At 42.6% G+C, this 18,124-nt stretch overlaps 1 protein-coding gene across 1 annotated transcript; it reads right to left on the minus strand.

Moving 5' to 3' along the window:
- Nucleotides 1–4,045: 4,045 nt before the first annotated feature.
- On the minus strand, nt 4,046–13,852 carry LOC140194575 (granzyme K-like). Its single transcript, XM_072251795.1, has 5 exons — nt 13,792–13,852; nt 8,092–8,251; nt 6,904–7,057; nt 5,584–5,853; nt 4,046–4,222 (listed from the first exon to the last, which is right to left on the minus strand). The coding sequence occupies exons 1-5, from the start codon at nt 13,850–13,852 to the stop codon at nt 4,046–4,048; spliced, it is 822 nt and encodes a 273-aa protein (XP_072107896.1).
- Between the last annotated feature and the right edge of the window lie 4,272 nt (nt 13,853–18,124).

The following is an 18,124-nucleotide window of genomic DNA, read 5'->3' on the forward strand; positions in this document are numbered from 1 at the left end:
TGAAAGTGGGCATGCAGGTACAGCAGGCGGTGAAAAAGGCGAATGGTATGCTGGCATTTATAGCGAGAGGATTCGAGTACAGGAGCAGGGAGGTACTACTGCAGTTATACAAGGCCTTGGTGAGACCACAGCTGGAGTATTGCGTGCAGTTTTGGTCCCCTAATCTGAGGAAAGACATCCTTGCCATAGAGGGAGTACAAAGAAGGTTCACCAGATTGATTCCTGGGATGGCAGGACTTTCATATGATAAAAGACTGGATGAACTAGGCTTATACTCTCTGGAATTTAGAAGATTGAGGAGGGATCTAATTGAAACATATAAAATTCTAAAGGGATTGGACAGGCTAGATGCAGGAAGATTGTTCCCGATGTTGGGGAAGTCCAGAATGAGGGTTCACAGTTTGAGAATAAAGAGGAAGCCTTTTAGGACCGAGATTAGGAAAAACTTCTTCACACAGAGAGTGGTGAATCTGTGGAATTCTCTGCCACAGGAAACAGTTGAGGCCAGTTCATTGGCTATATTTAAGAGGGAGTTAGATATGGCCCTTGTGGCTAAAGGGATCGGGGGTATGGAGGGAAGGCTGGTACAGGGTTCTGAGTTGGATAATCAGCCATGAACATACTGAATGGCGGTGCAGGCTCGAAGGGCCGAATGGCCTACTCCTGCACCTATTTTCTATGTTTCTTTGTAAAAGAGCTGTTCAGTGACATCAGGAAGGCGGGTTTCGATCAACTGCTATCTTCATCAACAATGCTGAGGTTGAGAAGGTTGAGATCTGCAGGTTCCTAGGAGTGAACATCACCTGTTCTGGACCAACAGCTATACAGCATGACCAAAAAGCTCATGAATACCTCTACTTCCTCAGGAGGTGACAGAAATTTGATAAGTACCCTTTGAATCTTGCCTATTTTTATTGATGCAGCACAGGAAGCATTCTGTCTTGATGCGTTATGGCAGCTGCACTGCTCATGACCACAAGGAGCTACAGAAAGTTATGGAGACAGCTCAGCTCATCCAGACAGGATAGTTGAATGTTCCTCTTGTGGGAAGTCAGAAGGCAGGGAGACTACCAGTGTCTACCTGCAGATTCTAACAATCCACGTTAAAGAGTTGGAGATGGAACACCGGATCATTTGGGAGGCTGAAGGGGTTTCAGATAGGATAAATGGAGAGATAGTTATACCCAACGAGCAGGACACTGGAGAACGGGTGACAGTCAGGAAGGGAAAAGGGGTTAAACAGCCAGTTAAACAGCCCTGTGGGCATCCCCCTCAACAACAGGTATACAGGTTTACTGTTCGTGGGGATGACCCAACAGAGAAAAGTCACAGCTGTCAGATCTCTGGCACTGAGTCTGCCTCTGTGACTCAGAAGGGAAGGTGGGGAGAAGAGACACGCTGTGGTGATTGGGGATTCATTAGTTAGGGGAACGGAGAGGAGATTTGTGGATGAGAATTAGATTCCCAGATGGAATGTGGCCTCTCAGGTGCGATGGTCCGAAATATCTCGGATCAAGTCCTCTGCATTCTTAAATGGGAGGGTGAACAGCCAGAGGGCATGGTCTACATAGGTACCAATGACATGGGTAGGACAAATGATGAAGTTCTGCAGAGGGATTTAGGTTCCAATCTAAAAGGTAGGATCTCCAGGGCTGTGATCTCAGGATTACTACCTGATCCACATGCTGGTGAGGCCAGAACTAGGAAGGTTATACAGTTTAACACGTGGCTAAGGAGTTGATGTAGGAGGGAGGGCATAGCATTTTTGGATCATTGGGCTCTCTTCCAGGGAAGGTGGGAACTGTACAGAAGGGATGGTTTACACCTGAACTGGAGGGTGACTAATATCCTAGTGGGAAGGTTTGTTAATGCTGCACAGCGGGGTTTAAACTGGAGTTGCAGGGGACGGGAACCAGAGTGCCAGAATAGTTAGTGGATAGGCTGTGGATGCAGATAATTGGTAAGACCTCAGCCAGAGTCAGAAATCAAAGATTGAGCATGGTGCGATTAGTGTCCTGAGCTGCGTATATTCCAATGCTAGAAGTATCATAGGAAAGGCGGATGAGCTCAGGGCGTGGATCAACACATGGAATTATGCTGTTGTAGCCATTAGTGATACTTGGTTGCAGGAAAGGCAGGACTGGCATCTCAATATTCCGGGGTTCCGTTGTTTTAGATGTGAGGGAGCAGGAGGGATGAGAGGAGGGGGGGTGCATTACTAGTCAGGGAAAATGTCACGGCAGTGTTTCATCATGTCAGACCGCAGAACGCGACTCGTGATTCCTTGTGGGTGGAACTGAGAAATAAGAAAGGTATGACCACATTAATGGCTATATAACAGATCACCCAACAGTCTGAGGGATTGAGAGGAACAAATCTGTAAAGAGATCCCAGACTGTTGCAAGAAACATAAGGTTGTTATAGTCGGTGATTTTAGCTTTCCAGATAGTGACTGGGAATCACATACTGTAGCATGACTAGATTGGATAGAGTTTATCAAATGTGCTCTGAAAAGTTTCCTCCATCAGTATAGAGAAGAGCCGATGAGAGAGTGTACAATGCTGAGTCTGCTATTAGGGATGAGACAGGGCAGGTGACAAAAGGTTCTGTCGGGAACACTTTGAATCCAGTGACCACATTTCAAAGTATATATGCTAAAAGATAGGTCTAGTGCACAGGTTGAGATTCTAAATTAGAAAAAGGCCAATTTTGAAGGAATCAGAGATGATTTGATAAGTGTGGATTTGGGACAGGCTGTATTCAGGCAAAGTACTTGGAAAGAGAGAAGCCTTCAAAAACAAAATTGAGAGTGATAAAAGCTTGTCTGCACCTGTCAGAATAAAATGTTTGGATAACTGTAGGGAACCTTGGTTTTCAAGAGATGTTGAGGTCCTGGTTTTGAGAAAAAAAGGAGGTGCATAGCAGGTATAGGCAAGTAGGAACAAATGAGGTGCTCATGGTTACTTAGACTTTTTATAGCATTCTGTGAAACATTTGGAGAGTTGAGATAATTGTTCAACTAAGGAGGCATTGAGATGTCATGGAGATATTAGACTTCTGTTATGTAGCCAAATTAAGCTGAGACAATTGATAAATTGGGAGCAGCTACTCCAGCTCACAGTGCAGAGGATCTCATTGAGTTCACCATTCCATGGGAGGAAGGAGTGCAGGCTGCCCATGAGCGGAAGAGGCTGAAGTTCTCAGTCCTAGCAGCTGAGTGTAAGACATGAGGCAATCATCTACCCTGGCAAGGTTACCCTGTGATCTGGCAATGACAGGAATGGAACTCAGGAGGGCCACCAGAGAGCTGGCTGAAGAGGCAGAAAAGGGCAGCTTTTGGCTGCGGCTGAGGAGGAAGGACATAATTGAGGAACGAGGAACTGCATTGGAAGCTGCAGGCGATGGCAGGGAGGCCCCTGCCACTGCTGTGCCACCAGGAGATGGAGCAGGGCTAAGGGAGGGAGATATCAATGAGTGGTGGTCCTCGGCTGATGACCCTGTAGCTGACCTAAGGTCACTGTTGGAGTTGCGGCAGTTCGCAATGACAAGCAGGAAGCAACATCTCCCTGTAAATCTCATTGAATCATTGGTAGTGCAAGAGGAGCATTCAGTTCAAAAGTTAAATATTTACTTGATAGAACAAGGAACGTCACAGCACAGGGCAGACCTTTCTGCCCATGAATTTGCGACAACCTCTATAAAGCTCCTCCACAATCAATCTATGATATTTTAATGCTAAATCTAATTATCCCAGAATCTAATTGCCTCCACTATCTACATCTCTAAGGTTATCAAAGGTGCAAAGCAAGTCACTGCTGCTAGTGTAAAATGTCACCTACATGTGGTTCAGTTCACTTTCATAACTTACATCAGAGGACAGGAATTTCACAAGGCAAAGAATTTGAGAATCATAGTTTTTTTATTGCACTTTGCAGTAAAATTTTATGCAATGCAGAAAAGGTAAGGATAGAAGCAAGCCGGCACTCTAGGCCAATTAACTGAGCATCAGTGTAAGTAAAGCAGAGTGAAGCAGGATTGTGATTACTCAGTACAGCTCTTCAGCATCCTTCAGCGGTAAACCAATTATAGACCGAATCCAATCAATGTATTTCTTTGTTAGTAAAGTGTACACCCCAGGTTTTTTGGCATTTGCACATCCTCTGCCAAAGGACACAATCCCAGTATACATTTTGTCGCATATCAAAGGTCCACCTGAATCACCCTGGAAGAGAGAGAAGAACGTGAAGGTGACAATTGAGCAGAATTAGCTAAAGTGACAGACTGCAGACTGTCAGTTTGACATCACATCACAATTCATTATCCATGGCCAGCTGTACCGAGGAGGTGTGAGTTTACTTTCGTAGCAAATGTAGGTAACTGGACTCACAAAGAGCCTTTTCATGGAATGTTTCCGATGGCCTGGATTGAGTTTATTCCTAAATTAGCCATTGTGTAGAAAACCGTCAGCCATCTACAATCTGTACTTCAGTTTGACTTCAAATTCTGGTGGAATGTCAAAGTTCAGAATAAAACAGATGTCAAATGCTGGTGTAGCTGTCCCTCCACTCTGCCACTCGACTCTCCACTGAACCCAGCTCGTGCATCTGGCCAGATTCACTTTGTACCCGACCCCCCTGCTTTTAAGCAAAACTAGCTGACACAAGAACAGTAACCTCCTTCACTGAATGGAGTCACTGGTCTGTGAAATAACTAAATAACGGGAAATGGTCGATTACATTTACTTTATCTTAACTGTTTTAATCATTTTGTATTATGATCAGTTATCTTTAAACAATTTTCTTTAAATATGCTTGTGTAGTTTTTAATCATCTCTGATATTGTTCACTGTTAGCTGTTGAAGGCTGTCAGGATATTCATGGAGGCAAATCCTCAGGATCCAATTCCTGATTCTGCTCGGCGTCCCGAGCCTGGCCTGCCTCACAGGGCACCTCATGGATACAAAGTGTCAGCCAGACTGATCCACTCTGTCCCCAACTGGATGTTAGGATCAGACAGAGCACTAGATCTAGCATGATCCTTATTTTCAAATTGACACAATTTAGAATAAATTCTCTTTACATTTTAGACATATCAATACGTTCCATTTCTCTGGATTGACTCTGTTATCTTGCATCTGCCCATTTCATCATCACACTGACGGTAGACGAAGTTTCATGGTAGAGAAATCATAGTGAGTTATGTTGACATCTAAATTCAGGGCCTAGAATGAGATTGTAGAAAATGCAAGAAAATGGTTCCCCCATAATCAACACATACACATTTACTTATCTGAATATTACTTTTTTAATCCACCTTGGGATGTGGACATTGTAAGTGTTGCATTTATGGCCTAATCTAGTTTCCTTTAGATTCCCTAAGGTAATGCTGGACCTCATTCTGAAGATTTTTTTAATTCAGCTGAGTAGCCCTTCAGAAAGCAGGTAAGAGCCAGTCACAGTAACACTGAGGAAGGGTGGAAAGTTTCAATCTATAGAAGGCACCAGTGAATCACTGGGGTTTTTATACTTAATCCAGTAGCTTTATAGAAATGTTACTGATAACGCGGCTAGACAGCATACTCACCTGACAAGAATCTGCTCTGCCTTTTCTGTCACCAACGCAGATCATGTCCTGGGTTATTTCAGGTCTATGATTGTAATAATCCTTGCTGTTGCATGTTCGCCGATCAATTACCTCGACCTCCACCTCTTGAAGTGTGTCAGAGTAATTGCCTGTTTTTGTTTTTCCCCATCCTGCCACGGTGCACGTTGTTCCAGATTTCATGTCAGTGATTCCTCCTTTGGGTAGGTTGAGTACATTCACATACTGGTTGATTTTTGCAGCAGTCTCGAGCTGTTGACATAAAAGCATTTAGTTCATGTATTTGTGCTCCTAGAAGTGAAAAATATCTTGAATGATCTCTTTACTCCTGAAGATATTTGTTAGTTATCTATTTCAATATTTTGTTTTCCAGAATTCTGTACTTTGCAGATAATCTGCTTTTGTTTTTTCAGATGATCAAAGGCACAGAGACTCAATTAAAAATGACCAATAAAATTGAATATCAATTACATTTCAGGATATAATTGATAATTTATCATGAACATTGTGATGTGGGTGAAGGTCATAAAGCACTAATCCTACTGTGAAAGTTCTTCACTATCTCTCTTTCTTTCTTAATAACTAAACTCCAATAAGTTAAACTTAGCATCTGTCACACTTGTAATTAAAGTTTATATTTCATTTAATTTAAAGATACAACACAGTAACAGGTTCTTCCGGCCCAATGAACCCAGCCACCCAATTGTACCCATGTGACCAATTAACTTACTAACCCTTTCTATGTCAAGGACAAGGTTAACTGTGACATTGCCCAGGCTTAGACAGCTCAAGTTCAAGTTCAATTTATTGTCATTCAATCGTACACATGTACTCAGCCAAGCGAAACAACCTTCCTCCTGACCAAAGTCACAACACAGTACATACACCATAACACATGACACATAACACATAACACATGAAGTAATATTACCACAATTAAATTAACAAATAATAAGTTTCATAGTTAAAAAGTAAACAGTACGTGTTACTGACGCTTCATAACTGATGAGACCTGGGTGGTGGCAGGGAGTTCAGTCATGTTACAGCCCAGGGGAAGAAGCTGTTTCACATCCTAACAGTTCTTGTCCAATTTCTATAGAACCTCCTGCCTGATGGAAGGGATCAAGGAGACTGTTGGACGGATGGGAGGGATCATTGCCAATACTAATATTCTCCACAATCAATAATTCTCATCCAAGTCACAAATATCACTCAACAGTTATTGTTCAGTAATGTAAACATTGCTAATAAGCAAATTGAAGATCTTGAACACTGCGAAAGAATGGGGAAAAAAATTCATACTTGCAGGAGCATGATATCATCTTCCTTAGTCGTCTTGTCGTATTTTGTGAAGGGAATCTGTTTGATGACGCGCAGTCTTTGTTCACTTTCCTCAAAGTTTGAAAGAGAATGTTTTCCAAGAACTGCTTCAACAAACTGGCCTGATGCAATTGTTCTGTTACCAATCAAAAATAAAGATAATTAATCACATTTTGCTTAAAAAATAGTTTACAGAAATTCATCAGCAAGGCAACAATCAAATAGTAAACTTTATAGAAATGTACAATTCAGCAACATTATATTTGGTAGTTAATGTGCAAATTCCAAAAGCCTATTAGTGTCCAAGCAAGGGCCAAGACTATACTGATTGAAATTGTTTCAAGGTGTTCATCAGACAAGCTGATTGTAAATTACTCCTACACTTCCTTAGAGTGCTAAAATCTAGTTGTGGAACTGGTATCATACATTCAGTTACCTCTTTATTAGATACACCTGTACACCTGCCTTCAATGCAAATATCCAATCAGCCAATCATGTGGCAGCAACTCAGTCCATAAAACATGCAGACGTGATCGAGAGATTCAGTTGTGTTCAGACTAAATATCAGAATGGGTAAGAAATGTGATCTAAGTGAATTTGACCGTGGAATGATTGTTGGTGCTAGATGGGATGGTTTGAGTATCTGCTGGTCTCCTGGGATTTTTGGGCATAACATTCTCTAGCTTTTACAGTGATAGTTGTGAAAAACAAGAAAAAGCATCCAGTGAGTAGAAGTTCTTTAGGCAAAAATGCTTTGTTGATGAGAGAGAAAGATGAGAATGGCCAGAGTGGTTCAAGCAGACAGGAAGTCAACAGTAACTCAAATAACCATGTGTTACAACAGTGGTGTTCAGAAGAACATCTCTGAACTCACAGTATGTCAAAAGTTGAAGTGGATGGGCTACGCAGCAGAAGACCATAAACATACACTCAGTGGCCACCTTTTTTTAGCTACAGGAGGTACCTAATAATGTGGCCACTGAGTGTTTATCTGACCATTGAAACTGAAACGTGCTGATAAAAATAAATGCCAGTTATACAGTGATACACATATTAGTGACGATGTGACAACAGTGTAAAAGTAATTATTTTATGAAAGCTAGGATTGGGAGCTAAGCACTTGTATGTTAATCACAAAATACTTTTTTATTCATTCATCACATAGCGTACTTTTCACAGTGTGCTGCAGTTAGTACCCATTTCGGTGTGATCAAAACACCTCCGCAATAGGGAGCGTACTGTTTGCTTCCGATATATAGTTGGAGAGATGCCATATAAGGTCTGGAATGCAGTTCAACTTCGTGACCTCCAATAATTTTAGCTCCGGGATCTGCAATATATAGAAGATACTGACATTTTATTTCACATGCATGTTTATTCACACTCAAGTTGTGAACATCATTGACAATGCCGGCAATTATTAGCCATCCCTAATTAACCTTGACAGGGATAACCCTGGAGTAGTTGTATGATGCCTTGCACAGCCATTCGAACGTACAAGAGTGTAAGAAGGTGCAGAGAGTAATGGACTCAGGCCAATATGGCACTGGATCGATCACTGTAGAAAGCGGGGTGGGGAGGGGGATGTAAAGATATGATTAGTGGTCAGTTTCCTTTACAGATGGTGTACATTGCGGAGGATAACGTGTTGGATGCAGAGGCTGATGGGCTAGTAGGCAAGGACAAGAGGGACTCAATCACTATTACGGCAGAGGGAAGATGGGGTGAGTGCAGAAGTACAGGAATTGGAGGAGATTCGCGTGAGAGGAGCATCAATAGTAGACGGAAGGAAACCCAAAACCACATCCCGGGAATAGAAGTGTCAAAGGTGTTCGAGGGGATTAGCCATTTACATTTAACAAATGACTTTGGTTACAAGTGTTCGTATTTGAATATGTGTTGTGGATTTAATTTGGAGTGCATCTCTGAACAATGAGTTCCTAAAATCCATGAATCCCTGACTAGACAATATTGAAGAAAATTCATTAAAATCAGATGTCTGTGGTGTGCATGCAAATCGGAAGGTGTGAAGCCTGTGTACAATTTCAAAGAAAGTATGGTCCAGACATTGTAAATATAGAGTTGTCCTTTGATTTTGAGCACATAAAATATTGAGCCCCATGACCGACCAGGGGTGAACCACGGTGGCAGGGCCTCCGGCACTGAGTCTGACTCTGTAGTGCAGAGGGGTGGGACAGAGAAGAGGAGAGCTGTCATCACTGGAGACTCTATAGTCAGGGGAGCAGACATGAGATTTTGTGGACGTGAGAAGGACACCCGCATGGTTTGTTGCCTCCCGGGTGTGAGGGTCCAGGATGTCTCTGACCAGGTGCACGACATCCTGGTACGAGAGGGAAAGCAAACAGAAGTCGTGATACATGTTGGCACCAACGACATAGGCAGGAAGAGGGTTGAGGTCCTGAAGTGTGAGTTTTGGGAACTAGACAGAAGGCTGAAGAACAGGACCTCAAGGGTGGGGTTCTCAGGATTGCTGCCAGTGCTATGTGATAGTGATGGTAAGAATTGGAGAAGGTGGCAGTTGAATGTGTGGCTGAGGAGTTGGTGCAGGGAGCAGGGTTTTAGATTTTTGGATCAATGGGATCTCTTCTGGGGAAGGTGGGACATGTACAGATTGGATGGGTTGCATCTGAACTCGATGGGGAGCAATATCCTTGCAGGAAGGTTTGCTAGCATCGATCGGGAGGGTTTAAACGAATTTGCAAGCGGGATGGATGGGACCCAGAGCGATAGAGCAGTGGAAGAAGTGTTTGGAGTAAAGCCAGATCTAACATATAAAGAGGCTTTGAGGAAAGAGAAGCAGAATAAATGGTGCAAAGGCAGTAAGGTAGAAGGGCTAAAGTGAGTGTACTTCAATGCAAGAAGCATCAGGAACAAAGGTGATGAACTGAGAGCTTGGACACATACATGGAATTATGATGTAGTGGCCATTACAGAGACTTGGCTGGCACCAGGGCAGGAATGGATTCTCAATATTCCTGGATTTTAATACTTTAAAAGGGATGGGTGGGGGAATGGCAGGAGGGGTGGCGTTACTGGTCAGGGATACTATTACAGCTACAGAAAGGGTGGGTAATGTAGCAGGATACTCTTTTGAGTCAGTATGGGTGGAAGTCAGGAACAGAAAGGGAGCAGTTATTCTATTGGGGGTATTCTATAGGCCTCCAGGTAGCAGCAGAGATACCAAGGAGCAGGTTGGGAGGAAGATTTTGGAAAGGTGCAAAAATAACAGGGTTCTTATCATGGGTGACTTTAATTTCCCTAATATTGATTGGCACCTGATTAGTTCCAATGGTTCAGAGGGAGCAGAGTTTGTTAAGTGTGTCCAGGACAGATTCCTGTCACAATGTGTTGACAGGCTGACTAGGGGGAATGCCATACTAGATCTAGTATTAGGTAACGAACTGGGTCAGGTCACAGATCTCTCAGCTGGTGAGCATCTGGGGGACAGTGACCACCGCTCCCTGGCCTTTAACATTATCATGGAAAAGGATAGAATCAGAGAGGACAGGAAAATTTTTAATTGGGGAAGAGCAAATTATGAGGCTATAAGGCTAGAACTTGCGGGTGTGAATTCGGATGATATTTTTGCAGGGAAATGTACTATGGATATGTGGTCGATGTTTAGAGATCTCTTGCAGGATGTTAGGGATAAATTTGTCCCGGTGAGGAAGATAAAGAATGGTAGGGTGAAGGAACCATGGGTGACAAGTGAGGTGGAACAGCTAGTCAGGTGGAAGAAGGCAGCATACATGAGGTTTAGGAAGCAAGGATCAGATGGATCTATTGAGTAATATAGGGTAGCAAGAAAAGAGTTTAAGAAGGGGCTGAGGAGAGCAAGAAGGGGGCATGAGAAGGCCTTGACGAGTAGGGTAAAGGAAAACCCAAAGGTATTCTTCAATTATGTGAAGAACAAAAGGATGACAGGAGTAAAGGTAGGACCGATTAGAGATAAAGGTGGCAAGATGTGCCTGGAGGCTGTGGAAGTGGGCGAGGACCTCAATGAATACTTCTCTTCAGTATTCACCAGTGAGAGGGAACTTGATGACAGTGAGGACAATATGAGTGAGGTTGATGTTCTGGAGCATGTTGATATTAAGGGAGAGGAGGTGTTGGAGTTGTTAAAATACATTACGACCGATAAGTCCCCGGGGCCTGAAGGAATATTCCCCAGCTTGCTCCACGAGGCGAGGGAAGAGATTGCTGAGCCTCTGGCTAGGATCTTTATGTACTTGTTGTCCACGGGAATGGTACCGGAGGACTGGAGGGAGGCAAATGTTGTCCCTTTGTTCAAAAAAGGTAGTAGGGTAGTCTGGGTAATTATAGACCAGGGAGCCTTACGTCTGTGGTAGGAAAGCTGTTAGAAAATATTCTTAAAAATAGGATCGATGGGCATTTTGAGAATCATGATCTGATCAGGGACAGTCAGCATGGCTTTGTGAAGGGCAGATCGTGTCTAGCAAGCCTGATAGAGTTCTTTGAGGAGGTGACCAGGCATATAGACGAGGGTAGTGCAGTGGATGTGATATACATGGATTTTAGTAAGGCATTTGACAAGGTTCCACACGGTAGGCTTATTCAGAAAGTCAGAAGGCATGGGATCCAGGGAAGTTTGGCTATGTGGATTAAGAATTGGCTTGCCTGCAGAAAGCAGAGGGTCGTGGTGGAGGGAGTACATTCGGATTAGAGGGTTCTGACTAGTGGTGTCCCACAAGGATTGATTCCCGGACCTCTACTTTTCGTGATTTTTATTAACGACCTGGCTGTTGGGGGTAGAAGGGGGGGTTGGCAAGTATGCAGACGACACAAAGGTTGGTGGTGTTGTGGATAGTGTAGAGCATTGTCGAAGATTGCAGAGAGTCATTGATAGGATGCAGAAGTGGCAGATGGAATTCAACCAAGAGAAGTGTGAGGTGGTACACTTTGGAAGGACAAACTCCAAGGCAGAGTACAAAGTAAATGGCAGGATACTTGGTAGTGTGGAGGAGCAGAGGGATCTGGCGGTACATGTCCACAGATCCCTGAAAATTGCCTGACAGGTAGATAGGGTAGTTAAGAAAGCTTATGGGGTGTTAGCTTTCATAAGTCGAGGGATAGTGTTTAAGAGTCACGAGGTAATGATGCAGCTCTATAAAACTCTGGTTAGGCCACACTTGTAGTACTGTGTCCGGTTCTGGTCGCCTCACTATAGGAAGGATGTGGAAGCATTGGAAAGGGTACAGAGGAGATTTACCAGGATGTTGCCTGGTTTAGAGAGTATGCATTATGATCAGAGATTGAGGGAGCTATGGCTTTACTCTTTGGAGAGAAAGAGGATGAGAGGAGACATGATAGAGGGATACAAGATATTAAGAGGAATAGATAGAGTGGACAGCCAGCACCTCTACCTCAGGGCACCATCGCTCAGTACAAGAGGACATGGCTTTAAGGTAAGGGGTGGGAAGTTGAAGAGGGATATTAGAGGAAAGTTTTTTACTCAGAGAGTGGTTGGTGCGTGGCATGCACTGCCTGAGTCAGTGGTGGAGGCAGATACACTAGTGAAATTTAAGAGACTACTAGACAGGTATATGGAGGAATTTAAGGTGGGGGGTTAAATGGGAGGCAGGGTTTAAGAGTTGGCACAACATTGTGGGCCGAAGGGTCTGTACTGTGCTGTACTATTCTACCTCTATGTCTACCTTTTGACCAAAAGCGTCTCCGTATGATCCCTGCTGTATATTGTTTTGTCAAATAAGGAAGCAGAAAGTGGGGCATGGGGGTTAGGTGAAGTTATGATTAGTCGTAGTTTTCCTTTACATTTAGCATATATTGCAGAGGATAATGTGTTGAATGCGGAGGCCAATGTGCTAGTAGGTAAGGACAGGAGGGACTCTATCACTATTACCGCAGAGGGAAGATGGGCTGAGCGTAGATGTACGGGAAATGGAGGAGAGCATCAATAGTAGAGGGAGGAAAAACCCGTCTTTAAAGAAGGGGGATATGTCTGTTGTCTTGGAATGGAAAGCCAGATCCTGGGAATAGAGGCATCGAAGGCAATGAAACTGAGAAAGGGGAACTGCGTTTTTACAGGAGATAAGGTGGGAAGAGGTATCGTTGAGATAAACATGGAAATCAGCAGGTTTGTAAAAGTTTTTGTTTGACAGTCTGTCTCCAGAGATGGAGACAGATGGATCAAGAAAAGGGAGGAAGATGCCAAATGACCCAAGTGAATTTAAGGGCGGGTTGGAAGTTAGAGGCAAATTTGATAAAGTTGACAAGTGCAATGGTGATGCGGCTGCACAAATGCAGTCATTAATGTAGTGAAGGGAGAGGTGGGGAGTGTAACCGGAGAAGGCTTCAAACATTAACTGTTCTTCAAGGTCTCTGAAGAGGCAGGCATAGCTTGGACCCATGACTACCACATGGAATTCTACCCGACAGAATTAAACCCAACAGCTCCTCATTAATCCTCAAGATAATAATACTTAGTTAAAAATTTAATATTATCAAGTAGATTTGCAAGAAAAAATGATAGTAGAGCAAGGAGACATAAAAAACAGTCGATGCCACAGGCTGGAGAAACAATAATCTGAAACTTCTACAATTTCCTTCCCTCCATAGATGCTGCTTGACATGTTGCACATTGAAATTTTGTAACCACATTTTATATAGTGGTCCTCTCCAAGTAAGAAATAAAATTACAAGGAAAAGCAATGAGATAGACATCTATTGCCATATATATAGAAGATAAATTTTCATATAGCTATCACTGAAAATTTACATTGATTATCACAAATTATGCTTATGATGTGCATCATCAATTAATATAAAATCTTTCATCAACGTAAAGTGCTTAAATATTTTGCTACTTACACGCCGGAGCTAGGAAGATGACAATTGACAAAACAAGCAGATTGTACAGTGATACTTCCATCGTTGTTTCTTCTGTGATCTTGCAAAAGCTATTGCTTAATTTATAATAAACTTAGGGGGAAGTGGTTTATTTATTTTAGTGACCCCCCAACCACCAATAAACATGAAGGTTTGCTAATCTTTCTAATCTGCATCCATATCAGTTATGGAAAGTCACATGACAGGGTCAAAGCGAACCAGAAATTTTCAGCAATATTGTGGGTATCACTGAGAGTTTGCCTTTCATTTTGATGCCTATCCTGACATTTCATTGACCTAACCTGATAACATGCAGGACATATTTATTTAGATCCTATGTGAATGCATACTAAATGATGTCTTAAAAGACCATTAAATTCGAGAAACATTATTTGAATATGCCACTTTATTGCATTTACTTTCAAATATTGACAATCCAAGGCCAAATGATATCATTACACTGGATTAATATAGATGGCATCCATGTGTTCATAGATTTGTGAAGATTGTAAAGAGCAGATGGGAATATCCGTGAGTGAGATGGTAGCTGAGGATAGGACTTTTGGAATGAAAGGGACAGTAACACCAGACGTCAAATATTTTGGTTCCTGAATACTTCAGGGTGCATCTTATGGATTTTGGGCTGCTGAACATGAAAATCATAATGAAATTTCCCTATCACACACCACTTTTTTGGAAATAGCCTATATTTTTAATTCAATTCATTATTCAAGACAGAATAGCTGATACCAAGATGAATTTTGTTGGTCACGAATCAAACAGGTCGTCAATGACAGACAATTCAAAGAACTTCTAGTGGGACTAGAAAAAATCACATGGAATTCATTCAAGAATGTTGGCAACTACAGAGCACCAAACTACGAATAGCTGGCTGACAACATGCTTCAAGCATACAAAACCATGAAGTGCAATATGTCACTAAAGATTCATTTTCAGCATTCCCATTTAGACTTCTTCCTGCAAATCCTTTTGCTGTCAGTGAAGAACATATTGAGTTTTCACCAGGTCATTGAGAAATGGTATCTGGGCAATTGGCTGATTATTGTTGGACACTTTAGCGAGAAGCCTCAGACACTGAATATAAACGAAAAATATCCACAGAACATTTTTAGGTTAGTTAACTATTACAAAGCATCAGCATCATTATACAATTAAATGCATTATATTCAATAAAAGTTAATTTCTTGTTTCTCTAAATTTCTACATTACACAAGTACGTAGTCCAAAATTACTAGCTCTTCTAGTTCTTCTTTACTAGCTCTTCTTTCAGTTAGTCCTGACGAAGGGTCTCAGCCCGAAACGTCGACTGTACCTCTTCCTAAAGATGCTGCCTGGCCTGCTGCGTTCACCAGCAACTTTTATGTGTGTTGCTTGTCTAAAATTCTGTTGTGTTCAGCTTCAACCGGCCTACCATAAACAAAAATAAATTCTGAGGAGACAACACTTTTGAAAAAAATTGTAGTCCAGTGCTATTGGACTGATGCCAACGAACAACTACCACATGGAATCTCTTCAGATTTCCTGTTTCTGACTACCGTCCACAATCAGATCCTGGAAATTGTATCCTTGTGGAGAGGATCAGGATCTAAACTGATAAAATCCAGTTCACACAATCGTTCTCACTCACTTGTATATCAGCCTGGGGTCAGTAAACCAGGCCAACAGTCCAGAGCAATAGAAATGAAGGGTTCCCTTGTTGGTGGTGTCAACTTTTGGAAGAGATGTTGAACTAAGACTCTTATAAGCTCCTCAAGTTGACAGAAAAATGACAATGGCCTTATTGAGAGAAGAATAACAGAGTTCATTTGGTGTCTGAACAATACTGTGAAGCACTTTGGAACATCTTCAATCCTTGAAACATGAAAACTCATGCAAGTTCCTCCTTGCTATCATTCCTCTTGTGCCCAGTGAGTGCAGAAGGATTAGAGATAAGGTCATAAAACTGGATAAACTGATAAATGGATTAGGTGAGATGGACAGAGTGTGACTATCACTTGGAAAAACTGGGATTTATTGTCCATTCCTAATTGCCCTCTTGCCCAGCCCAACTCCAGAGGCAATTAAAAGTCAACCCTGTCAGTGGTCTGCACTCACAAGCAGGCCCAAACAGGTAATGATGCCAGTTCATCTTTGCTTGAAGGACATTAGTGAACCAGAATCATTTCTGATGGAAATTTGACAACTTTACGGTCACCAGAGCTGAAGGCAACTGCCATTTTACAATAACTTTTGCAGCTTAAACTCTCTAGCTGGCAGGATGGGATTCAGACTCATGCCTCCAATCAATAATACACTCTATGAATTGTAGTCCACCAGCTAAAATGCTAGCTACTATATCCTTACTGCTGTGGTAGGCAAGGTCTGGGTATGAAAGTTTTGAAACTTTATATTATTAAAGGATGAAAAGTATCTTTTAAATCTGATCATAAATTGCTTAAATACAGTGAAGCCATTTCACTCTTCCAGACTATCATTTTGTTGATAGCTGCCCTCCCCTTAGCACAGTTCCTGTACCATTTGAATGATCTCACAAAATATGCAGAAATGTTATTGACTCCAGTCTTGAATGATACCAGATTGTTCCCACATCACCATCTGCCACTCTGTTATCTTTTCATAGTTTTCTGTTCTTCATACTATCTAATATGATTCTTTCAGATCTTCGTTAAAAGTCAATATCTTTCTACAATTTTCTCATGACCATGACACTTACACAGAATATACGAGCAGAATAGTAAAGTCCTCAGGCCACTAAGTCTGTGCTGATTATGGTGTCAATTTACACTATACACCTGCTTGCAGACTGTTCACATCTCTTCATTGTCTGCCTGTTCATGTGTCTGTCCAAATGGCTCCGAAACATTGCTATAATATCTCCTTCCATCACCTCCACTGGAAGAGCATTCCAGGCACATACTATGATGTTAAAAAGACTTGCCTTGTAAATCTCCTTTCAACTCCCCTCTTTAAACTTTCGACCTTTTAATGCCCTCCAGTTGGCATTACCTCCCATTGGATTGGGTTCATTCAGGCCTTAGATTTCCTGATAATCTGATCTCAAGTCAAGTCAAGTCAAGTCACTTTTTACTGTCACTTCGGCCACAACTGCTGGTACACTACACAGTAAAAACGAGACAACGTTTTCCAGGACCATGGTGCTACATGAACAATACAAAGTCTACACTGAACTACGTAAAACAACACAAAACTACACTAGACTACAGACCTACCCAGGACTGCATATAGTGCACAAAACAGTGCAGGCATTACAATAAATAATAAACAAGATAATATGCGCAGTAGAGGACAGTAGGTGGTATCAGTCCAGGCTCTGGGTATTGAGGAGTCTGATGGCTCGGGGGAAGAAACTGTTACATAGTCTGGTCGTGAGAGCCTGAATACTTCGGTGCCTTTCGCCAGATGGCAAGAGGGAAAAGAGTTTGTATGAGGGGTGCGTGGGGTACTTCATAATGCTGTTTGCTTTACAGATGCAGCGTGTGGTGTAAATGTCTGTAATGGCGGGAAGAGAGACCCCGATGATCTTCTCAGCTGACCTCATTATCCACTGCAGGGCCTTGCGATCCAAGATGGTGCAATTTCTGAACTAGGCAGTGATGCAGCTGCGCAGGATGCTCTCAATACAACCTCTGTAGAATGTGGTGAAGATGGGGGGGTGGGAGATGGACTTTTCTCAGCCTTCGCAGAAAGTAGAGACGCTGCTGGGCTTTCTTTGCTATGGAGCTGCTGTTGAGGGACCAGGTGAGATTCTCCGCCAGGTGAACATCAAGTAATTTGGTGCTCTTAATGATCTCTATGGAGGAGTTGTCAATGTTCAGGGGAGAGTGGTTGTTCTGAGTTCTCCTGAAGTCAACAACCATCTCTTTTGTTTTGTTTACACTCAGAGACAGGTTGTTGTTTCTGCACCAGTCTGTTAACCACTGCACCTCCTCTCTGTATGCTGATGAAACCCACCATGGTCGTGCCATCAGTGAACTTAATGATGTGGTTGGAGCTGTGTGCTGCAGCACAGTCGTGGATCAGCAGAGTGAACAGCAGTGGACTGAGCACACAGCCCTGGGGGGCCCCGTGCTCAGTGTGATGGTGTTGGAGATGCTGCTTCCAATCCGGGCTGATTGAGGTCTCTCAGTCAGGAAGTCTAGGATCCAGTTGCAGAGGGCGATGTTCAGGCCCAGGAGGCTCAGTTTTCCCATCAGTTTCTGAGGAATGATTGCGTTGAATGCTGAACTGAAGTCTATGAACAGCATTCAAACATATCTGTCTTTTTTGTCCAGGT

The sequence above is a fragment of the Mobula birostris genome, chromosome 3, assembly GCF_030028105.1.
Source record: "Mobula birostris isolate sMobBir1 chromosome 3, sMobBir1.hap1, whole genome shotgun sequence".
NCBI lineage: Eukaryota > Metazoa > Chordata > Chondrichthyes > Myliobatiformes > Myliobatidae > Mobula > Mobula birostris.